The sequence below is a fragment of the Sinocyclocheilus grahami genome, unplaced genomic scaffold (assembly GCF_001515645.1).
Source record: "Sinocyclocheilus grahami isolate Dianchi unplaced genomic scaffold, SAMN03320097.WGS_v1.1 scaffold1043.1, whole genome shotgun sequence".
NCBI lineage: Eukaryota > Metazoa > Chordata > Actinopteri > Cypriniformes > Cyprinidae > Sinocyclocheilus > Sinocyclocheilus grahami.
In genome coordinates, this window is record NW_015506222.1 from 25,581 (window position 1) to 47,742 (window position 22,162).

General features: G+C 37.0%; 1 protein-coding gene across 1 annotated transcript in view; it reads right to left on the bottom strand.

Annotated features, from left to right (window-relative positions):
• LOC107566059 (ribosomal protein S6 kinase alpha-2-like) overlaps window positions 1-22,162 on the bottom strand; it is a gene marked incomplete at its 3' end in the record, with an annotated part of 57,017 nt that overhangs the window by 24,790 nt on the left and 10,065 nt on the right. The window contains exons 2-6 of the mRNA XM_016251433.1: window positions 15,875-15,991; window positions 11,115-11,196; window positions 7,229-7,309; window positions 6,373-6,452; window positions 650-756 (exon numbers count right to left, since the gene is read on the bottom strand). Of these exons, the coding sequence (XP_016106919.1) occupies window positions 650-756; window positions 6,373-6,452; window positions 7,229-7,309; window positions 11,115-11,196; window positions 15,875-15,991 (467 nt within the window). The remainder of the gene's footprint in view (window positions 1-649; window positions 757-6,372; window positions 6,453-7,228; window positions 7,310-11,114; window positions 11,197-15,874; window positions 15,992-22,162) is intronic.

The following is a 22,162-nucleotide window of genomic DNA, read 5'->3' on the forward strand; positions in this document are numbered from 1 at the left end:
TCTGAGATCGGCTCGATTTGAGAAAGGGGTAAAGATTTTAGTAGATTAACAAAAAACCACTGGGTGGATTTTTATCATTTTAGGGTGGTTGTGTACACACACTGCCAACACACATTTAAGTTCAAACAACTTGTAAAAGTGCATGTAGCATCCTATGACCCCTTTAAAGAATGAAAGCGCTTGTACTTGATCAATAAGCCTCAACATGGATAAAACTCTCACACACAGATCCCGGACCATCAGGTCATCCTTATTGCTGAGCCCTGTACACATTTCAGTCTAATGTAAGGTAAACAGCTTTGACAAGCACTCTGAATCCAGCAGGACACAACACAGATGCTGCTGCAACTGCACCAAAGAAACAGGAGCAGCACAGGACACTCTCTGGGTGGTTGCATCACCCAGTTTGAATCTCTGAATTATGACTGTAATTACATGAGTTTCACAGAGTTATTTTGACTCTAATCCAGATGTGGATTATACTGCTGCTTGAAAATGCAGGAATTAAGCTCTCCTGAACATTATGTCCAGTCGAGGTCGTGCTGAGGTTATCAAAGCAAGGTCACTATCTAGGCCACTTAAGTAGGCTACAGTGTAAATTAGAACACATGATTGCTATTTACTGATAATACACGGGGTTTGGTCTTACTTCTCTGGTTTAAGATCACGGTAGATGATGCCCAGACTATGAAGATGATCCAAAGCCAAGGCCAGCTCAGCCAAATAGAACTTCACATCTTCCTCGGTAAACATTACCTAGAAAGAAAGAAAAAAAAATCACAAATAACTAATTTTTAATTTAGTCAATGCTTTTACAGAAATCCAATTCCTTTAGGATTAGGGATTTGAACAAGGCCCTAACCAGAACATTTAATCATGTAACTCGTCCCACACAATTTGTGCTATGGACATAAATCATACCTCAAATCATGCGGCTTATTGAGGGGAGGTGTATTATTACTTTTCTTAGAAATTAGGCTTATGGTTTTGAAGGAGGGATCCAAGCCTCCACATAACTGCTTAAACGTCTAATTTTTTCATTTAGATAATACTTTTACCTAAAACTTAATAGAAAACCAGCCCTCTTGGGTTTTACCAATGAGTCATTGAGTAAACCATTCAATTTTTCAATTGCTCTGAGTTGTAAATCAATGTCTATAGAGCAAGACTCTGTACCTGCAGTTCATAACATCAAATGGGAAACATATTTACGGTAATGCACTTACAATAGAAGGTGGTTGTAAATAACCCAGCTTATACCTTTAATGCAGAACCTGGCCAGTGACAGATCTTCAATAAAACTGCAGTAACAGTGTGCTCTTATATTTAGAAGACCAAAAACTGCTCTTTTCACAGCTAATTTTAATAACTGGGATATTTAATTAGACTGTGTAAAGAGCATCAGGGGACAGACAGTGCCATATTGAGGAGAGTAGATTGGCGTAACAAGTTCTAGTCAGGAGAGCAGCAGCTGTTGCAGAAAGATTGGAGCACCAGCGGTAATTAATTTATGTCTCACTTCCCAGGCACGGTTCTGCGCGGAGAATCATGATTAAATCAAGTGCAAGAATCTCTCGGTAAAAGTGCTCCAGTTTCTTTTTTAATTCACACTTTACAGAGAGACTGATTAGTCACAAGAAATAAAAGTGCAGGAGTTGCTCTTTATGTAAAATGCAACCGTAGTTGGTCTATACAAGTTTTTGCCCAACGAAATGATCTCTATAGAGTGAGAAGAGAATGTCAATCACCCCAAAACCATTTGCCTATATAGCACTAGCAAACAGCAAAACAGCTTATGACTATAAGGTAAACTAAAGGCTATTCGCTTAAAAAAACGTTTCCCATTCATTTTCCCACATGGATAAAAAAACAAAAACAAAGCAAAACAAAAAAAAACCTTCATTTAAGACTTTTAAGTCAGGAACCAAACCAGCCAGCAACAAGGTTAATCATATTCAAACTTCGATTTGATGCAAAATGTGCAAGACTGTACTCAACAACTTTAATGAGGAAAAGAACTATCCCATGAAGTTATTACTGACCGCAAACCTTTGAATGGTAGTGTGTATTGTTACAAAATATTTCTATTTTAAATAAATGTAAATAAAATAACAAAAAAATAAACAAAAAAGGTTCTCGATTTCCTGTGAGTGACTGAACTTAGATGTGATTTAGTCACTTTTTGCTGAGTGAAAATACCATGCTGAACATTTACACTTTCTGAAATTACAGCAGTTATTTAATAATTGAAAAAGACCTAGGGGAGAGAAGTGATTTCAGCAGTTTATTCCTGATTCCATATAATCTTGCTATCCTAAAGCAAAGTGGCCTATATCATGTACAATGACACAAAGAGGTCCGCAAGCAAATTAATAAAGACAACTATCGCTACACAACCAGAATAAAGACAGAACAATGTGACTGATGAAGAGTGAGGTGTACAATAAAGCCCAGACAGGTGGAGAAAACAGGTTATTTAGCTGAACGAATGAGCATGAGTCACATTAATCAATGTCTGAAGGAAACGTCTGCTCCAGATAAGTGTGGGGCTGTGTTCAGCAGAGAGACCAGATACTGGATTGAAGTCATTCTACGTGCTGGAGCTTTTCAATCACAGGCAACTACAAAATACATCACAAGCTGAGTGCGAGAGTCACACAAGAATATGTGTAAACATGATGTCAACTGAATCTATAATGGTACATAACACAATTTACATATTTTGAAGAAAATGTGAGCTTGTGCTACGTTGCTATGGTATTCTGGGTAGCTTTAGTGGTTTCTAGCACAGGGTGACAGGGTGTTTTGAGTGGTTGCCTACAGACCCAAGTCAAAAGAGCCCACCCACAAGTCCCTATGATATTCTGAGGAATTTATAGATTTTTTTAAAAATCCATTTTATAATCCATTATGTGAAAATAACAAGTGATTGCTTTCTAAAGCAATGGCACATGTCTCCTCGGTAAGCTGCATGATTTGAGGTATCATTCATGTCTGTAGCACAGTTCTGCACCGAAGTTTAATACTTAGGCGTATGGGTTTGTTTAAACAGTAAGTATGGGCAATAGTAATATTGGTGCTTGATTTAACTACCACTGATTTCCATAAATGGTACATCAAAATAAAGTGCATGCACTCAGCATGAGGTATGTGCTGAGCTTTTTAAAGCAAAAGACAGTCTTGTTGTCATAGATAATGCAAATATGGAATTATTTCTTCCTTTCAACCATAAATGCTTCTGTGCTTTGAAACTTCAATGTACATGTTTGTAGCGCAGGAACAGATTTTGTAAGGAGTGGGGAAAAAAACAGTACATTGCCTAGACCAGCATAGCAACACGAGATGATGTCACACCTTAAAAGCCCAATATTATGCTTTTAAATAAACCTTGCCATCTCTCATCCGATTACCACGGCAACAAAGTTATTCTTGGTGGTTTGCTGCATGTACTTTTTTATAGATTTAAACCACTCACTTATCGGTTGAAGAACTCTTGAACATCAGGGGCTGTAATTATGTTTAAGTGTGAAACTTAAGAAGCACTATGTAATTTTATTTTTCAAAATAATGTCAGAAAGGTTATTCTTACCATGGTGTACATTTTCAGATATAAACTTACAATTTTTACACACACACACACACACACACACACAAACACACACACGTGTGTCTCCCAGTACAGTCACAAGAGCATGGAGGAGATTCCTGAAGATGGAACGTTACACAAGGAAAGCTGGACAGGGTCGTAGAAGGGCAACAACCCAGAAGCAGAACTGTATCTGGTCCTTTGTTTAAAGAGGAACGGGGGAGCACCGCGAGAGCCCAATAAAATTACCTCAAGCAGGCTACTGGTGTGCATGTTTCTGACCAAACTGTCAGACTCCAGGAGGGCCCGATGTCCTTTAGTGGGACCTGTGCTCACAGCCCAGCACCATGCAGCTCGACTGGCATTTGCCAGAGAACACCAGAATTAGCAGAGCTGCCATTGGCACCCCATTCTCTTCATGGATGAGAACAGATTCACACTGAGCACGTGACAGACATGAAGGAGTCTGGAGATGCCGTGGAGAACGTTAAGCTGCCTGTAACATCATCCAGCATGACCGATTTGGCAGTGGGTCAGTGATGGTCTGGGGAGGAATACCATTGGTGGGTCGCACATACACTGTAAAAAAATTCCGTTAAATTTACGGTAAAAAAACGGCAGCTGTGGTTTGCAAGAGGACAACAGAAAACAGTCCGTTTATCAGTTAAAGTCAGTTCAATGTTGATTCAGTGATGTTACCGTCCAGCTCAGTTCAGGTCTCTTCCAATAACATTACACAGTGCATATAAGTAAACATTTTAAGCTTGAATATTTTGTTCACCATGATCCAAGAGCAGTGTATGTACAGTATGTGTGTGTGTGTATATATACAGTGGTGGATAAAGTACTAAATAAAATAGTACTAAATAAAAAATAAACATTTAGTATGATCCCTTTTATTTTGGTCAAATAATTAACATTTTGCAGATACTGCAAAGTGTATGTAAAATTTTGACCACAACTGAATACATGGGTAGTGGATAATAGGAAAGATCCAGAAGCCGATATTTACCAGAAGTGCTCTAATGTAGAAACTCATTGCTTATTTGGGAAGAGAACGTCTAGGTTACTTGTGTAACCCTCGTTCCCTGAAGGAGGGAACGGAGATGTTACATCAGTGACTGACGAATTGGGATCTCGCCCGAGAGCCCAATCACCTTCGAGTGTTAACTAAACAAGCCAATGACAGTTGGCGTGCGTGTTTCGCCACGCGCACCCCGCCCCGCAGCGCAACATTTTGCAGATACTGCAAAGTGTATGTAAAATTTTGACCACAACTGAATACATGGGTAGTGGATAATAGGAAAGATCCAGAAGCCGATATTTACCAGAAGTGCTCTAATGTAGAAACTCATTACTTATTTGGGAAGAGAACACACACACACACAAACACACACACACGTATGTATGTATTAATAACAGAATTGTCAGCTACAGTAAAGAAGGACCTTGGTTTCAGTTGTTGAGAATATCTTCAGCACTCAGGGGATCTATTACAAACTCTATACGACCATCAGACACAAACTGTGCTAATCAATGTAAAACAAATTATTTCCCCTTAATCCTCACCAGCATCTACACAGTATTGAATTTCTCAACAATGGCACTGATAATTTTCCACCGATGGCCTCTGCTGCTATAATGTGTGATTCACAGCTCATAAAGTGTAGGTCTCAGCAAGACTTGCCCGCTATAGATCAATATCAATCAGATTTGTTCCCCATGTGCGAAGAGAACAGATCCTTGAGGAAAGCTTTACTGAATTTGGGAGATTAGAAAGTAATGCGATCAAGAAAATCATACACTCCATTAAGAAGAATTAAAGTATAGCAAGTGCTAAAAGGGACCAATTACACCATCTATCAGAGAATATGGTGTAATAAATCAGTCTGCACATGTGGATATACCTCTGTTGCAGGTGGATGTTTTGGTAATTACTAAACGACTGAATGCTTACAGCCTTTCACTAAGCAACTGCTACTCAGCTCAATTGTATAATGAGTGGACACAAATACATTGGTATTATTACTATGTACTCGTTTACTCACTGTCATGTTATCCCAAACCCATATGTTTTTTCTTCCCTAGAGCACAAACTGAGAAATTTAGAAGAATCTTCACTGCGATCTTTCACATTCAATAAACTTAAATGAGAATGCTGTCAATCTCCAAATAGTGACAAAAGCACAATAAAACTACCATAAAAGAAGTCAATTTGACTTATTCTTGCATTGTCATATTTAGCATGTTGCATTTGGTTAAGAGGAACGTGCGAACATTATTACCTAATTATTACCATTATTACATAATTTTCCATTCACTTTCAGTGGAAAAGTGCAGCAACAACATTCTTAAAATATCAGCTTTTGTGTTACAGCTGAGATAATGGGTAACATTATAGGGTCCAATTCTCACTATTAACTAGTTGCTTATTAGCATGCCGATTATTAACATATTGGCTGTTTATTAGTACTTATAAAGCACATATTCTGCATGACCATATTCTACATCCCTAATCCTACCAAATACCTAACAACTACCATACTAACTATTAATAAGCAGCAGATTAGGAGTTTATTGAGGCAAAAGTCGTGGTTAATGGTTTGTTAATAGTGAGAATTGGACCTTAAAATAAAGTGTGACCAGAAAATTATATATTAGGGGTTTTGGGCAACATAAGTTATAAGAAGACATAAGCATTTACAACCGAACAAGCATGTCATGTTTGCCTGTTTTGTAACAGCAGAATTATTTAGTTGACTTGAGCTGTTTCACTAAAAACTGACCTCTTTGGATAGGCGTGTGAAAAGATCTCCCCCTCTGAGAAAGTCCAATATTAGGTACAGCTTTCCTTCTGTCTGAAAGGCTGAGGGGGAAACAAAAAAGGTGACATTTAAGCAGTATTTTTTACGAAGCACAAGGCAAAAAACCTGTAAAAACCTGAAATTGTAGTTTGCGAAGTTACAAGCCACCCATAATTTAAATGTTACATTCAAGCTAGTGGTCGACCAATATATTGGCCGATATTTGGCATTTTTCAAATATCGGCATTGGCTGATAAGTTTTTCTGTTGGCTACAGTGTTTACTTCCTTTTTAATTATATTTTGATTAAATATTTGTTTATTTGTGAAAAATACTTAGTCATTTAAAGTATAAGTATGTTTATTTTACACATTTATTATTTTAATCCATTTTCAAATGATTTCAAATTGCTTAAATATTAAATAAAATAAAATTATATCGGCTTTATCGGCCACCCTGCTTTCCATATCGGCATTGGCTGTCAAAAAAACAATATCGGTCGACCACTAATTCATGCTACTGCCTATCTTTTTTAAAAATGAATAATTATCAGATAATATAAATTACTTTTACAATCAGATCAGACATAATCAAACTTGAACAGAAAAGATTACATAAAAGCTCATTACTGTAAAGGCTACAGCGCTATGAAAACAGCTGAGCTACTGTCATACAACTGTAGAATGTAGTTTAGTTAGTAGTATTTCTACATGTAGTTAGTCACTCCACAACACTGTCTGTTTGTCACTTCAGTAGAGCACGGGGGTACAGAAACTGATGTTCTTGTCTAAATGCTCTTGTTCTGTTGTTTATAGTCTCCCCTTGAGAAAACAACTCACCATAGTGGAGTTTGACAATGAAGGGATGATTCACTTCTGCGAGAATGTCTCGCTCCATTTTCGATCTCACTCTGTCCCGCACTTAAAATACAAAGAGACAATATGTAGAGACTCATTATTTATGATTACAAATAAAATGATGATTAAATAATTAAAAAGAACTCATTCACTGTAAAACAATTAATCATATTCTCTGCGTTAACATGAATTATCTTCAACCTGCTGAAATGTTCTTATGAATATATTTCTCTTCCAAATAAACATTCTGTATAATAAATAAATATATTTCCCCACTAACCTGCCGAGGTCCAGCGCTTGTCTTCACATTTTTCTCTTACTGATCATATTTCATACCAGTTGAATTTAAAGTTTTAAATGAATTTGACTGATAAACACCCTTACGAAAAATAAACATGGTTTTACTATAGTAAAAGTGTAGCGACCATGTTTTTTTTTTGCAGTTTACTATTTGTATAATCAAATTTAAACACCATGGTTTGTGTAGCAAAACCCGGGTTTATTTGTGGTGTATTATGGTTTAACTACAACTAACTGTAGTTTAACTAAAACTCCAACAATTTTTGGGTTTTATTTGTACTATAACCATGGCTAATTTTCGTAAGAGCATTATTGCATGTGTGCGTTGGTGCTCTTATTCCAATGTTTAAAATGGTTGAATGAATGTGCGGTAACTGCCTTATAGAAATTGAACAATGTTAAACATTGAATTAATTTTTAACAGTAACGAGTTGACAGTGCGACTGCTTTGAATATTCATATTTTGGCATTGCATTCAGTGAAATGATTGTGAATGAAAAATGACACAGAATAGTGACATATTTACATATACATATTTTTAAACATATTTAATACAGATAAATAAAAGTTCATTCTGCTCTTATTCATTAGATCTCACATACACTGCAGCGTCACGATTACTAGTTTAGACCACGACACCCTGTGGTGAAACAATCATGTATGTTTACTAGCCATTGCTTTATCAGATCGGCTTATGTTGGATTAAAACTTCACGTTCCATTGAGTTTGGAAAATTCTGCACACAGTAATCATCAGAATATCTCTCCTCCTGTCTCTGAAAATGTCCGGATTTTGAAATCATCCCGCGGACTCTAATTTTAATAAGCATTTAAGTCAACAAGATGATTACGGAACATTGAAAATATACATAACCGGAAATAACTGAGTTGTATTATTTCAAAACGGAAGTGCGTCACGAGGCTCAGTGCAAGTAGTCCATATGCATGCATGACATCGCATCACAATTTTACACAACAACACGTTTTTGTAGTTATATGGCCTAACTGTATCATTTTCAAAAACTTTTCAAGTTTGCATTTTCAGGCCCCCAAAACCTGTTGTTGTGTAAATTAATACAGGCATATATTATATATAGGCCGAATATATAAACAGGGCGATAGCACACTACACATCTAACATAACTTCAAAAACAAACACAGATCTGAGGAAACTGAGGGCTTAAATACACAAGGTTGATCATCAACAGAACAGGAAACAGGTGCAAAACTAATTAGAAACTATAAATACCAACTCAGACAAAGACTGTGACAGAAAACCATGACTAGAGACAAAACAGAACAAGACAATGACTGACACTTATATTGATTTCTATCAAGCGATGACAATTGGGTAAACAGGTTTATAAGACTACACTCTAAAAAATGCTGGGTTGTTTCCAGCAGAATTTGATTATATTCTGGTTATTTATACACCCTAAAAAATGCTGGGATGTTTTAACCCAACTGTTGGGTTAAAAAGCTAATTTAAAAATGTAACCAAAATGTAACCCAACAGTTGGGTTAATCCATATTTGACCCAACATTGGGTTGAAACATCCCAGCATTTTTAGGGTGTATAAATAACCAGAATATAATCAAATTCTGTTCTTATTCTGTCTACGTATTGCTTTAAATGTTTGTGGAAAAACTAATAATTATTTGTCTCCCTGTAAGTTTACACATTTCATAGCTGCCTGTCATCTTTTATCTCCCACTTACTTAGTTTGGATATGCAGATGTCTAAATGAGTGTTACATTACAGTGATGACATGAAAACATAAAAAATTCTTATTAAGAAAAGATCAGATATGGATATTTAGACATAAGGACAGTAATTAGATATGCACCATGTGAACGAAAAATATCAGATCTCATGTTTTTTCGCTGTTTACACGCATGCAAGATGATCTGATCTGTGCCCGAATATGATTTATATTACTTGATGTTATTAGTTTAAAAAGTCAGTGTTTAGATGAATGACCTACTCTTAGTTGATTCTGTACATTTTAACATCCAAAAATGTACAGACTTCACCTTTAAGTCTGCAGGACTACAAATCTTTGACAAGTCTGGCATCAAAAGCATCATGTAAGATGCTTCATTCACACGAGTGTTGGCTTATGTAACAGCTGCAGCATTGCTGTGGTCTGACAGTGAGGTGCCACAGTCACCAACACTGTTATTTTCATTCACACGTACATGAAGGACTTGCACAACATCATCCGCCGAGAACAAAGACTTTGGGATGTAACCATGGTTACATCGAGTGAATAAGTTATGTGGGTTGTGAACAGGTTGTGAAATAAACTACCACTCCAAACTGAGCACTATGAATCACTATCATAACTGCTGTTTTGTTTAAATTTGTGTTTTTGTGTGTAAAAACAAATGCTTAAGACTTCGGGTTTATCTGCTTTGTTTGTTTATTAGATTAATTCATTGTCTTTGTTCCAGGGAAGCTGCTACGGATCTGCAGTGTGCAATAATGAAAAACTGTCACTCAGGAAAATTGCCTGGGTGTCTGAGTGGGACCGTTTCCCCATGCTAAACACGTTGATGATTCAGATACTCCTTAAAAATCAGCTAGTGAGCACTTCAGGCCTCCTAGCAGCTCAGTTATGAATCACGGGTTAGATGTCATGTTGTGGTGAAATAATAACTGCAGGTTTTACATCAGTGCATACTAGGGAAAGATTAACAAATGCAAAGCACACAAATTGTAGAGTACAATCATAATTCAGATCTCATATTTTAAGGGCTTAAAGATGAATGACCTACTCTTAGTTGATTCTGTACATTTTAACATCCAAAAATGTACAGACTTCACCTTTAAGTCTGCAGGACTACAAATCTTTGACAAGTCTGGCATCAAAAGCATCATGTAAGATGCTTCATTCACACGAGTGTTGGCTTATGTAACAGCTGCAGCATTGCTGTGGTCTGACAGTGAGGCGCCACAGTCACCAACACTGTTATTTTCATTCACACGTACATGAAGGACTTGCACAACATCATCCGCCGAGAGCAAAGACTTTGGGATGTAACCATGGTTACATCGAGTGAATAAGTTATGTGGGTTGTGAACAGGTTGTGAAATAAACTACCACTCCAAATTGAGCACTATGAATCACTATCATAACTGCTGTTTTGTTTAAATTTGTGTTTTTGTGTGTAAAAACAAATGCTTAAGACTTCGGGTTTATCTGCTTTGTTTGTTTATTAGATTAATTCATTGTCTTTGTTCCAGGGAAGCTGCTACGGATCTGCAGTGTGCAATAATGAAAAACTGTCACTCAGGAAAATTGCCTGGGTGTCTGAGTGGGACCGTTTCCCCATGCTAAACACGTTGATGATTCAGATACTCCTTAAAAATCAGCTAGTGAGCACTTCAGGCCTCCTAGCAGCTCAGTTATGAATCACGGGTTAGATGTCATGTTGTGGTGAAATAATAACTGCAGGTTTTACATCAGTGCATACTAGGGAAAGATTAACAAATGCAAAGCACACAAATTGTAGAGTACAATCATAATTCAGATCTCATATTTTAAGGGCTTAAGGGTCAGTTTTACCTTTTAGCGTTGCTTTCTTCAAGACCTTCATGGCATAGAGTTGTCCTGTATCTGAACCTCTGATTTTTCTCACCAAGAACACCTATAAAATGAAACGTAAGTTCAAAATCCCATAATATTCACACATCTTAGTAGGGCACGTGTCAAACTGTAGCTCCGACCAGCTCCAAACAAGTAATCCTCTAGTAATCTAGTAGACACTGATTAGCTGGTTTAGGTGTGTTTAACTAGGTTTGGAGCTAAGCTCTGCAGGACAGTGACCCTCCAAGAACTGAATTTGACACCCCTGTATTAGGGCCCATTTACACCTGGTCACTTCATGTATTTTTTTCTGATTGGATAGCTATCCTATCGTGAAAAGATTGGGTATAAATGCCCTCCGAAATGCTTTTGAGATGGATTTAAATCCAATCACTTAAACCACTTCAGGAGTTGATCTGAGACGCATTCCAGATGAAACCGGACAAGTTTAAGTGAATCTGCTTGTTGAAACCACATATGTAAATTTTTGCTCCTCCCAAAATGTAAAAAAATAAAAATAAGTGTGTGAACTTGTGCTATAGGCTATATGACATTATAGCCAGATATGACATGGCTAATGCAACACGCACCGATGCCGATGAGTAGCTGAGTATCTCTTCAGCGAACCGATGCGCAAACTGCCGCAAATGAAACTGAAAGTAAGTTCCAGATGCTAAACACACTTTCATCTTCGTTAAAAGAAAGCAGTAAGACTAAATTATTTTACCAGTGCTGATGTCGCTCTCTCCCTGTCTTTGATCTTGAGCTTAGCTGATGATAAATAAAATGCAGCTCATATTTTTTGCTTTCATTGTGAACTCGCGCAGGAATTGATTCGATTTGCAAAAACGCATTTATGTAAATGGAACCGTTTTTAACAAAACAAAGGGCCTGTTTACATCTGGACACTTCATGTGTTTTTACTGAATGGATAGTCATCTGATTTATTGGTTCCATTTACACTTGGCCACATAAATGTGTCTCCACAAAACCGATATAAATCTGATCTTCAATCCCTCATTATATGCAAATTTAATAAGAGTTCACGTCAGCCAAAGCAACAGATTGTATTCATCATCAGCTAATTTCAAGATGAGAGACCGCAACAGCCCTTATGCAAATTAACCATGGTTAATATTCGTAAGGGAGGAGAGAGAGTGGCATCAGCACTCGTAAGATAACTTGGTATCATTTGTGGCAGTTTGCTGAAGAGATACTCAGCTGCTCATCTGCAGCAAAGCCGTCTGGCTATAACATGTCATATAGCCTATAACACGCTCTCACACATAAGGGTCATAAGGGTCAATTTTTCTAAATTGAGATGTATATATCATATAAAAGCTGAATAAATAAGCTTTCCATTGATGTGTGGTTTGTTAGGATAGGACAATATATGGCCGAGATACAACTATTTGAAAATCTGGAATTTGAGGGTGCAAAAAAAATATATACATATTGAGAAAATCGCCTTTAAAGTTGTTCAAATGAAGTTCTTAGGTTCCATTTACACTTGGCCACATAAATGTGTCTCCACAAAATTGATATAAATCTGATCTTCAATCCCTCATTATATGCAAATTTAATAAGAGTTCACGTCAGCCAAAGCAACAGATTGTATTCATCATCAGCTAATTTCAAGATCAGAGACCGCAACAGCCCTTATGCAAATTAACCATGGGTAATATTCGTAAGGGAGGAGAGAGAGTGGCATCAGCACTCGTAAGATAACTTGGTATCATTTGTGGCAGTTTGCTGAAGAGATACTCAGCTGCTCATCTGCAGCAAAGCCGTCTGGCTATAACATGTCATATAGCCTATAACACGCTCTCACACATAAGGGTCATAAGGGTCAATTTTTCTAAATTGAGATGTATATATCATATAAAAGCTGAATAAATAAGCTTTCCATTGATGTGTGGTTTGTTAGGATAGGACAATATATGGCCGAGATACAACTATTTGAAAATCTGGAATTTGAGGGTGCAAAAAAAATATATACATATTGAGAAAATCGCCTTTAAAGTTGTTCAAATGAAGTTCTTAATAATCTATATTACTAATCAAAAATTAAGTTTTAATATATTTACAGTAGGAAATTTACAAAATATCTTCATGGAACATGATCTTTACTTAATATCCTAATGATTTTTGGCATAAATCAAAATCAATAATTTTGACCCATACAATGTATTTTTGGCTATTGCTACAAATATACCCCAGCGATTTAAGACTGGTTTTGTGCTCCAGGGTCACATATGTGGTTTCAACAACCGAATACATTTACATTTGTCCAGTTTTGTCTGGAATGCGTCTCAGATCAACTCTTGAACTGGTTTAAGTGACTGGATTTAAATCTCAAAAGCATTTTGGAGGGTATTTACACCTGATCTTTTCACGATCAGAAACAGTAGCTACCAGATTAGAGAAAATGCATAAAGTGACCAGCTGTAAACAGGCCCTTAGTCAGTGTCCAGGGGCTCTCAAGCTCCAAAAAGTTGGAAAAACACCATAAAAGAAGTCAACATGTCCATAAGACATGAGAGTCCAAACAGCTGATAAAAACATCACAATAATCCACAAGTAATCCACAGCACTCCAGTCCATCAGTTCACATCTGGAGAAGACAAAAGCTGAAAAATACGAGTCTATAATCCATAGTAACGCTTCCTTCAGTGAAAAAGTGCATCTCCTGTTGTCTCTCACATTAAAATCCAGCCACATATTTGTTTAGAGCTGTTTAAACAGTGCTTGATCTGTGCAGATTTCTCTCCTGATTCAGACCAGAACACTTTTTCACTGGAGGAAGCGTTATTATGGATTATGGACTCATATTTGAGTTAAAAATGTCTTAATGCTGGATTTGTTTCAGCTTTTGTCTTCTCCAGATGTTAACTGATGGACTGGAGTGCTGTGGATTACTTGTGGATTATTGTGATGTTTTTATCAGCTGCTTGGACTCTCATTCTGATGGCACCCATTCACTGCAGAGCATCCATTGCTGAGACACTGATGCAAAGCATTTTCATTTTTTTGGATGAACTGATCCTTTAGTGACAGCTACCACTGAAGATGGCTGTCATGTGATACTTCTTTTTACTGTGCAACAATGCAGACTGTTTTTAAAAGGTATAAATACTAGTAATCCAGTCCAAACAGAGCCTTAGGGTGCTTTCCAGCTGGTGAGATCACTGACATAAATATGTATATCAAGTCGTCTTAAGCCATATGACAGCTTTTTCTGCTCTGAGCTACCTATGTAGTCAGCATTTAAAGGCATTAAGACTAAAATTTCAATGTCGTCTTCACACAAAGCTATCACATGGCGTCTGAAGACTTGGGTTGTATGACACTGATACTTTTTTGTAATTTTTGCAATTTTGAACATGCCTGACATCTTTTGTGTTTCAAAGGAAAAAGGCAGGAGTTAAAGTGGAGTAATTAAACCACCTACACAAGCAGCTGAGGCAACATCCTAACTGACATGGAACATGAGTGATTAAATTGAATTATTCTAAATAGGAAGTAATTCATACAAATAGCACAGAAGACTCAATTCACAGTCGATTTCAGTGGAATTTGGCATGTTAGCATGTTGCTAAGCTAACAATGCAGTACTCTATTAAACGAAATACACAGCACACATAAGCACAGTGCAAAAGACTAACACTTTTTTGAAAGTGTTGAAATGTTCAAAATTGAGTGAATTCTAATTATATTTATAATCAGCAGTTCTCTTGCTTTGTCTTTTTTATTAAGATAAATCTAGCGTAGCGTCAGTTCTGGCAGGTCACGTTAGTCAAGATCGCATCAGCTGACTCTCAGCTGATCCCCATCAACCTATGGGAATACGACACCTATCTAAGTATTCATATATAAGGTCCCGCAGTATTATCAGCAGTTTTCGCATTGCTCAATAGCTAATTACCCTCCTCCATCCCCAACTCCTCCTCTGTCAGTCAGGATTTAGCCTTCTGATTCTCCTTGAATCAGACTAATTCTAAAATGTGTACATAACATTATTGAACTTTAACGATATCTGCAATAGCTGGTTTAGGTGTGTTTAATTAGGTTTGGAGCTAAGCTCTGCAGGACAGTGACCCTCCAAGAACTGAATTTGACACCCTGTATTAGGGCCTGTTTACACCTGGTCACTTCATGTATTTTTTCTGGTTCTGTTCTGTTTACCCTGGGGTGGGGGGGTTATCGCTGCTCTCCCTGCTCTCATCCATGCTAGGCTGCATGGATGTGCAGGGAGTTCGTGCCCAGAATGGAACCATACCGCCAATCCAAACTGTATGCTAATTGTCAATCATCTTTGACGATAGTGGTCCTGACAGAATTGCATTGCATTCTGGGATTGATTTCTCTGCTGAAAATAAATGTGATGATAGCTTAATTTCTCCAAAGGTATCACTGATTATGCAGCTACCTTTACTAAACGGCCTTTGTGTTGATCTTACTAGGTTGAAAACTTGCTTGGTTTTATTTTTGTTTCGTTTTGAGACACAGGATACTCAGTTAAAATTATGTAATTTAAATCCTGCAACAACTGATCCTGACTTTCTAAAGTTCAACTGAAGGGTTTATAAGGACACCAAAAATGTTTTTACATACATTAACTCCACATGCATTAACAAAATTACATCCAAACAAATGGCAAATCTAATTTTAGCTATCGATGACTCTGCATTACAGTAGCACACAGAGAGTAAGTCAAATGCAGCATTTTCAAAGCTCACCTTTCCGTAGGAGCCCTGACCCAACACCTTGAGCAGCTCGAACTGTGACGGGTCAGCTTTCTCAAAGCCCTCTTTCACATGATGGCTGATATCAAACTCCTTTAAGATGCTGTCATCCTGCAAAGGCAACAGATGGCACGGCTCAGAGGGAAATAAACAAATGCTTCTGCCATAAAGCTGTGTGTTTAAGCATATTTGGCGAAATGATGCCATCTGGCATTATGAATAACAGTAGTAAACAGGTCAAGGAAAAGGGTTCAGATGGTGTGATCATGAGTGTATGTATTCCATTGCCATTTTCATAGGTGCTTTTTTACAAAGCACATGACAAACACAAAAGTGTGCAATATACAAATAACAATAAGAATCACAGGTACTTTGAAATTACTTAAAAGTATGGAACCTGCAGAAAGCTCCACAGATTTCAGCAGAATTAGAAAACCTGTCATTTACAATGATTAACTCTACACAAAATGTAGAGCACAGTGACATACACTGGTAAAGATGCAGACTTTAAGTAAACAGACTGCAGTTGCATAGAAGTTGTTCTTCACTCTCATAGTCTTAGATTTGATGACATGATATCACTTTCCCGAAGGGCAGAACAGTTTATGGTCAGGGGAATTAGGATCTTGAATACTGGATTGGGCTGCGGATGATGTGGATCAGTTAATGGCAGATCTTATCCTGTGATCCTAGGCATTTGACACTTTTGAGAAATAGCAATTTTTAAAGTTCTCCGTTTTCTAAATGTATTTTATAGATTTTATTGTGAATGATCCAATGTATTTGTTTTTGTGACCTCTTAATCTTTTTTTATTAAAATGTCAAGCTTGCATTATTCTGCCCACATCTCAAAATCCAACCAACAATCGATTCATGTAAACTAGTCCCAGCCCTACATTTTTTTCTTTTCCAATAGCTCGTTCTCTCGGATGTATGCCTATTCAGACTTTTCCTCAAACTTGACACGGAAAATGAAGCAAAAGTCTGCAGATTTTGTCTGGGCTTGGTGAAATTGTATAGAGTATAATGGCATTACGGATATTCTGTTCATAAACAACATAACCAAAATATCTGGATCATTTTGGAGAGAAAAACAAACATCTGAAACATTATAATAGAATTTAAACTATAAATCATGCATGGCATCTTTATACTACGTCAGTTAGAAATAGCTCCTTAAAGTAAGAACTGCAGGTTACCACGTTTACAGAGTACAAGCAGTGTTAAATATCATGTTTATATTCAGATTTATTTTTAGTATAAAAGTAATTAGCAGGTTGTGATTTATCCAGTGTGATTTACAGTATAATTATAGTGGCAGGCTACCTGGCACAATCTGAGGTTAGGCACACACACACACTGACAAACGCACACACACACGTACTGTTCACAATCGAAATTATCATTAAAATGTATTTTATTTAAATAAATGTTGAGGAGCTCATGCTGTAGATTAAACTGTCTCAGTTCTCCTTGGAAATTGAACATGTATTACATCAGTAAGAACACTTACAGTACATTTTCTCCAAGTTAAATTAATAAAAATGTTTGTAATTTTAACAGTAAAAAAAAAAGAAATTCCTTTAGTCTGTACGGTGAAAAACTGTAAGGAACATTTCATGTCATTTTACAGTAAAACACTCTTAAAAGAAAATAACAAGCCACGTTTGATGTTTCTTTTTATTGAAATAACTTTTTTTTAAAAAAATTCATATTATTTATATACATTAAGGTTTTGTTACATCTTGTTTAATGAATGTTCATTACATTATTTTAGTGTCATGAGTGTTACCATGATAGTGTTTTTTATGTATGGCATTGTTGCACCGTTTAAATATTATTTACCTCAACTTGTTTTTTTCTGTGTTTTTAAAGTGGTTGTCAAAAAAAATAAAATAAAAAAGAGTAATTTGGTGGTATATTAATATTATTTCAGTTTATGAAATATATGTTTTTACTGTAAATTTAAGATCAATCTGTAAAATTTTAAATGTTGCTACTATTTTTTTTATGGTAAAGTTCTGGCAACCACAGTTGCTGTTTTCACGTAAATTAAATATCTATTAAATTTTCACCACTTCATGGGCACATTTTATTGAAAATCACAGAAATCTCCAAATGATTTCTATGTTCTGTAGCACTTGTCTGAGTAAGTAACAGTAACCAAGGAGCTTAGCGAAGGGTCAGCTGTGTTCCAAATGCAGTCATCTCCCAATAACAGCCTACTCTCTCTCTCTTGGGCTCTGCCAGGTGAGGGTGGGTGCCTGCAGAGGGGACAGTATGGACTGTCTCACTGCAGAAATGTTCCTGAGCTCAAACGCTGAGCACAGCTGAATGATGCACCGTGCTGGGACTGACACAGCTCAGAGACACAGCTTAAACAGGCTTATGGCATGCCATGCAAACGAATAAATAAATGTGCAGCTGCATTACATAACCAAAGTCCAGGCTGGGCCTCTCCTGTGACGTGATGATGAGTAAACTGAGGATATACAATCTTCTACCTCAGCACTGGGGCCTGATTAACTATTCTGACAGCTCCTGTTGAGCAACGCACATAAAAGCCAAGCTAAGCAAAAGAGCTCATTGTGATCATCAGCAGAATATGATGATGAATTATAAACTCTTGTTTGGTGATAATTCACCTTTAGATCATGGGGATGGTAATGACAGAGGAGAAAATGGGGATAGCTGTCACATGGGGAAGTTCACATTCAAGATTTTAGAGTTGTGAATTTTTAATTCTGTTCTACAAACCAAAACTCCAATACAGTGGTCGAAAGAGTACTGAAAAAAATATACAAGTAAAAGTACCATTACCTTCCAAAAAATGTAGTGCGAGTAGAGTAAAAGTACTTGTCTAAAAAACTACTTGAGTAAGAGTAAAAGAGTAGCCTATTTAAAAGTACTCATCCACAACTGAATGGAACAAAAAGTGTTGAACTTGAAAATTATTTATGCGTGAGTGCACTTGCTAAATGAAGGTGGATTGTATAAAATGGATTTGAAAAAAAACGTTTATTAACCAGCTGCAGTTTTATTACATCACCTGCTGGCACAGATGCAGTATATTAATGCCATCAATAAGGTGCAGATTGGCCCTCAATTTGTTTCCAACACACTTTTTCACTGTGCGCATCACATGCTCAAAGTTCAACAAAGACTTATCCAAGTGACTGCTGCAGAACGCACGCGAGACAGAGACGAGGCAGCGCAGATCGACCGTCTCATAAGTGAGTGAGAATTTACCGAACGTGGCACTTGCGGGAGTTAACACTGTATGCAATACCCCGCAACCTCACACAAAATGTCAGGCCATGTAGATAGGCAAGCATATATACAAATCGTTTAGTAAGCAGAAATCGTTCAACAAAGACTTATCCAAGTGACTGCTGCAGAACGCACGCGAGACAAAGACGAGGCAGCGCAGATCGAGCGTCTCATAAGTGAGTGAGAATTTACCGAACGTGGCACTTGCGGGAGTTAACACTGTATGCAATACCCCGCAACCTCACACAAAATGTCAGGCCATGTAGATAGGCAAGCATATATACAAATCGTTTAGTAAGCAGAAATCCAAAATGTACCTTAACATATCAAGTTAGAGGAAGATGCGACAGAATTGATGCTTGAAGAATGCACTTCCAGCAGCCATGATAAACAGTTGGCGGTTAAAGTTTTCTATGCACAATTTGATTTGACGAAAGTCACGAGACCTATTACTATCTCTCTATCCAATCATGATGATGGATAAAAAATTTAATTAAAATAAGCATGTAACGACCACAAACAGAGGAAAATAGCGGAGTAAAAGTACCGATACATCACTTAAAATGTACTCAAGTAAAAGTAAAAGTACACAATTTTTAAACTACTCAAAAAAGTACAATTACTGATAAAAACAACTTAATTACTGTAACGTGAGAATTTGTAATTCGTTACTTCCCACCCCTGCTCCAATATCATATCTTTAAATAGCTCTTGTGAACACAATAAAACCACACTGACCAACATTCAGACAAGATAGAGCTGGGTATCGTAAAAAAAATTCCGATATCGATACCGATACCGATACCTTGACACTGGTTCCTGAATGATATTTTTCCGATACCGATTTTATGAAATCAATTTTAACAAGATTACATTATCTAAAAAAAAAAAAAATTTGTTTTTATTTTTCAGCTTTTTGATGTTTATACAAACTCAAAGACTCCCGAGCCACTGCACAAAGGAACAAAATGTAACCAACACAATAAATCACTGCAAATAGTTTTAATAAAGCTCAAATAGTCTTCAGTTTACACATCTGCTACATTTACACTAGTGCGTGTTCATTTTAAAAAAACATACTGTAGCTCAGACAGAATCATGATTTCTATTTATTTTCCACTGATTTACTGATGAGCATTAGCAGCTTCCAGCGCTGTCTGTCTGTGTTCTCTCTTCCATGATTGCTGCTCTGACTCTGCCAACATTACATGGCCAAAACACACATTAGACGGCAATCGGAAGTTATTACAAACACTCGATGGTGAAATTGAGTTTTGAGTAAAAGCGGAATATAAATCTTATTTATTGTCTTTTTTATCATGATCCTACAGTTTGCATGAATGCTCACGTAACACGCGCTTTCAGTCGTGTAGTATGAACGGACATCTGCATATGATCGGAACTCCACGCAGCTCCCGTACTAACGTTACTCTCCATTGGAAATGAATGACTGAATGACCGGTCTGTCGCTTGTCGTTTGTCGGAGGTATGACGAGGAACGTTTTCATTTTAGAACATAAACGCACCAGTGTAAATGTAGCCTTACATCTAAGGGGGCTGGGACGCATTCAAACTACAGCCTCATGTGTGCGCCACATCTCTGAGTGTAACCGGTGTAAACTAGTAGGTGTGTTCGACTTGACGCGGACTAACTGTGCAGACCTATCTGTGTTTTACAGTACCACGAGAGCTAAAGAGAGCAGACTGTTCCCGTGCGATTTCACGATCTGCGATTTCGAATCGCTCTCGCGGATGTCAAACACTGATCGATCTACGCCGCACCTCTTCTAGTCGAACACTTTTGCTAGTGCTGCAGGCTTATTGGCTCACTGACGCTGATGAGATTAACCCCTTAGGTATCAAAATTTGGTACCGAACGATGAGACGTTTTTCGATACTCGATGGTATCGAGGCAATTCGGTTGGTGCCTAAAATGTATCGAACTCGATACCCAGCCCTAGACTCAAGAGTAATTTGTATATAAACGTGTCATCTGTATATGAAAAAAATTGAGAAATAAACTCATCTTGAGAAATATTTACAGTATATGACAACTAGTCCTGGCCTCGCCTTTATATATTCAAATAACTCTTATATGCTGAATTCAGTTTAAGTGCAAGGAAATGATCTACAAAGATTGATTTAGAATTTGTCACTTCCAAAGCAAAAAAAAAAACCTTCCACTTGTCAACAGACCAACCAGGATTTTCAATTTAGTTTTCAATTTAGGATTCGGCCTGAGTGCTTCCATTTTCAGACTCATCTCACAAAAGAATTTCCTTTTGATTGCGTGAAAGCTGTGCTACTGCAATCATAAGCAAACAGATACTAGATTTATTTCATTTTGCTCAGCTAACTGAGGTTTAATACAAGCCCATTGTGAATTGTGTGACATTATAAGCACACTCCTCACATGAAATATGTTTCAAATGAAATATTGCAGCAATATAATTATGCAGCTTTCTAAGATAACTGCTTTTGGCCAAATTCTATGGAACATCACATTCATTGAATGAGAGTGTGTTTAAACCAGAGTGTTTAATTTTGTTATATATGTACTTCATACAATACCAAAAAATATTGATAAGATTAAAATATTGATAAGTATTAATAGTTCAATGATAACTGATGATGGTTTTACACACTATTTATTTGTCATCTCTGTTAGCACATGCTTTTTTAAATATTTTTTTTCTTTATTTAACATGACACTGGATGTAAATCCAGTTAACTTGATATCTAATGTTTATATTATAAAGTTTTTTTAATAAAAAAATGAAATGCTTAAAGGTCCCATGACATGCTGCTTTTGGATGCTTTTATATAGGCCTAAGTGGTCCCTAGTACTGTATCTGAAGTCGCTTTCCCGAAATTCAGCCTTGGTGCAGAATGTCAGCCACTACGAGCCAGTCCCACAATGAGCTTTCCTTAGGACGTGCCATTTCTGTGTCTGTAGCTTTAAATGCTAATGAGGAGGAGAGAGGTGGGGCAACTGCCATGCTTCGCTCATTT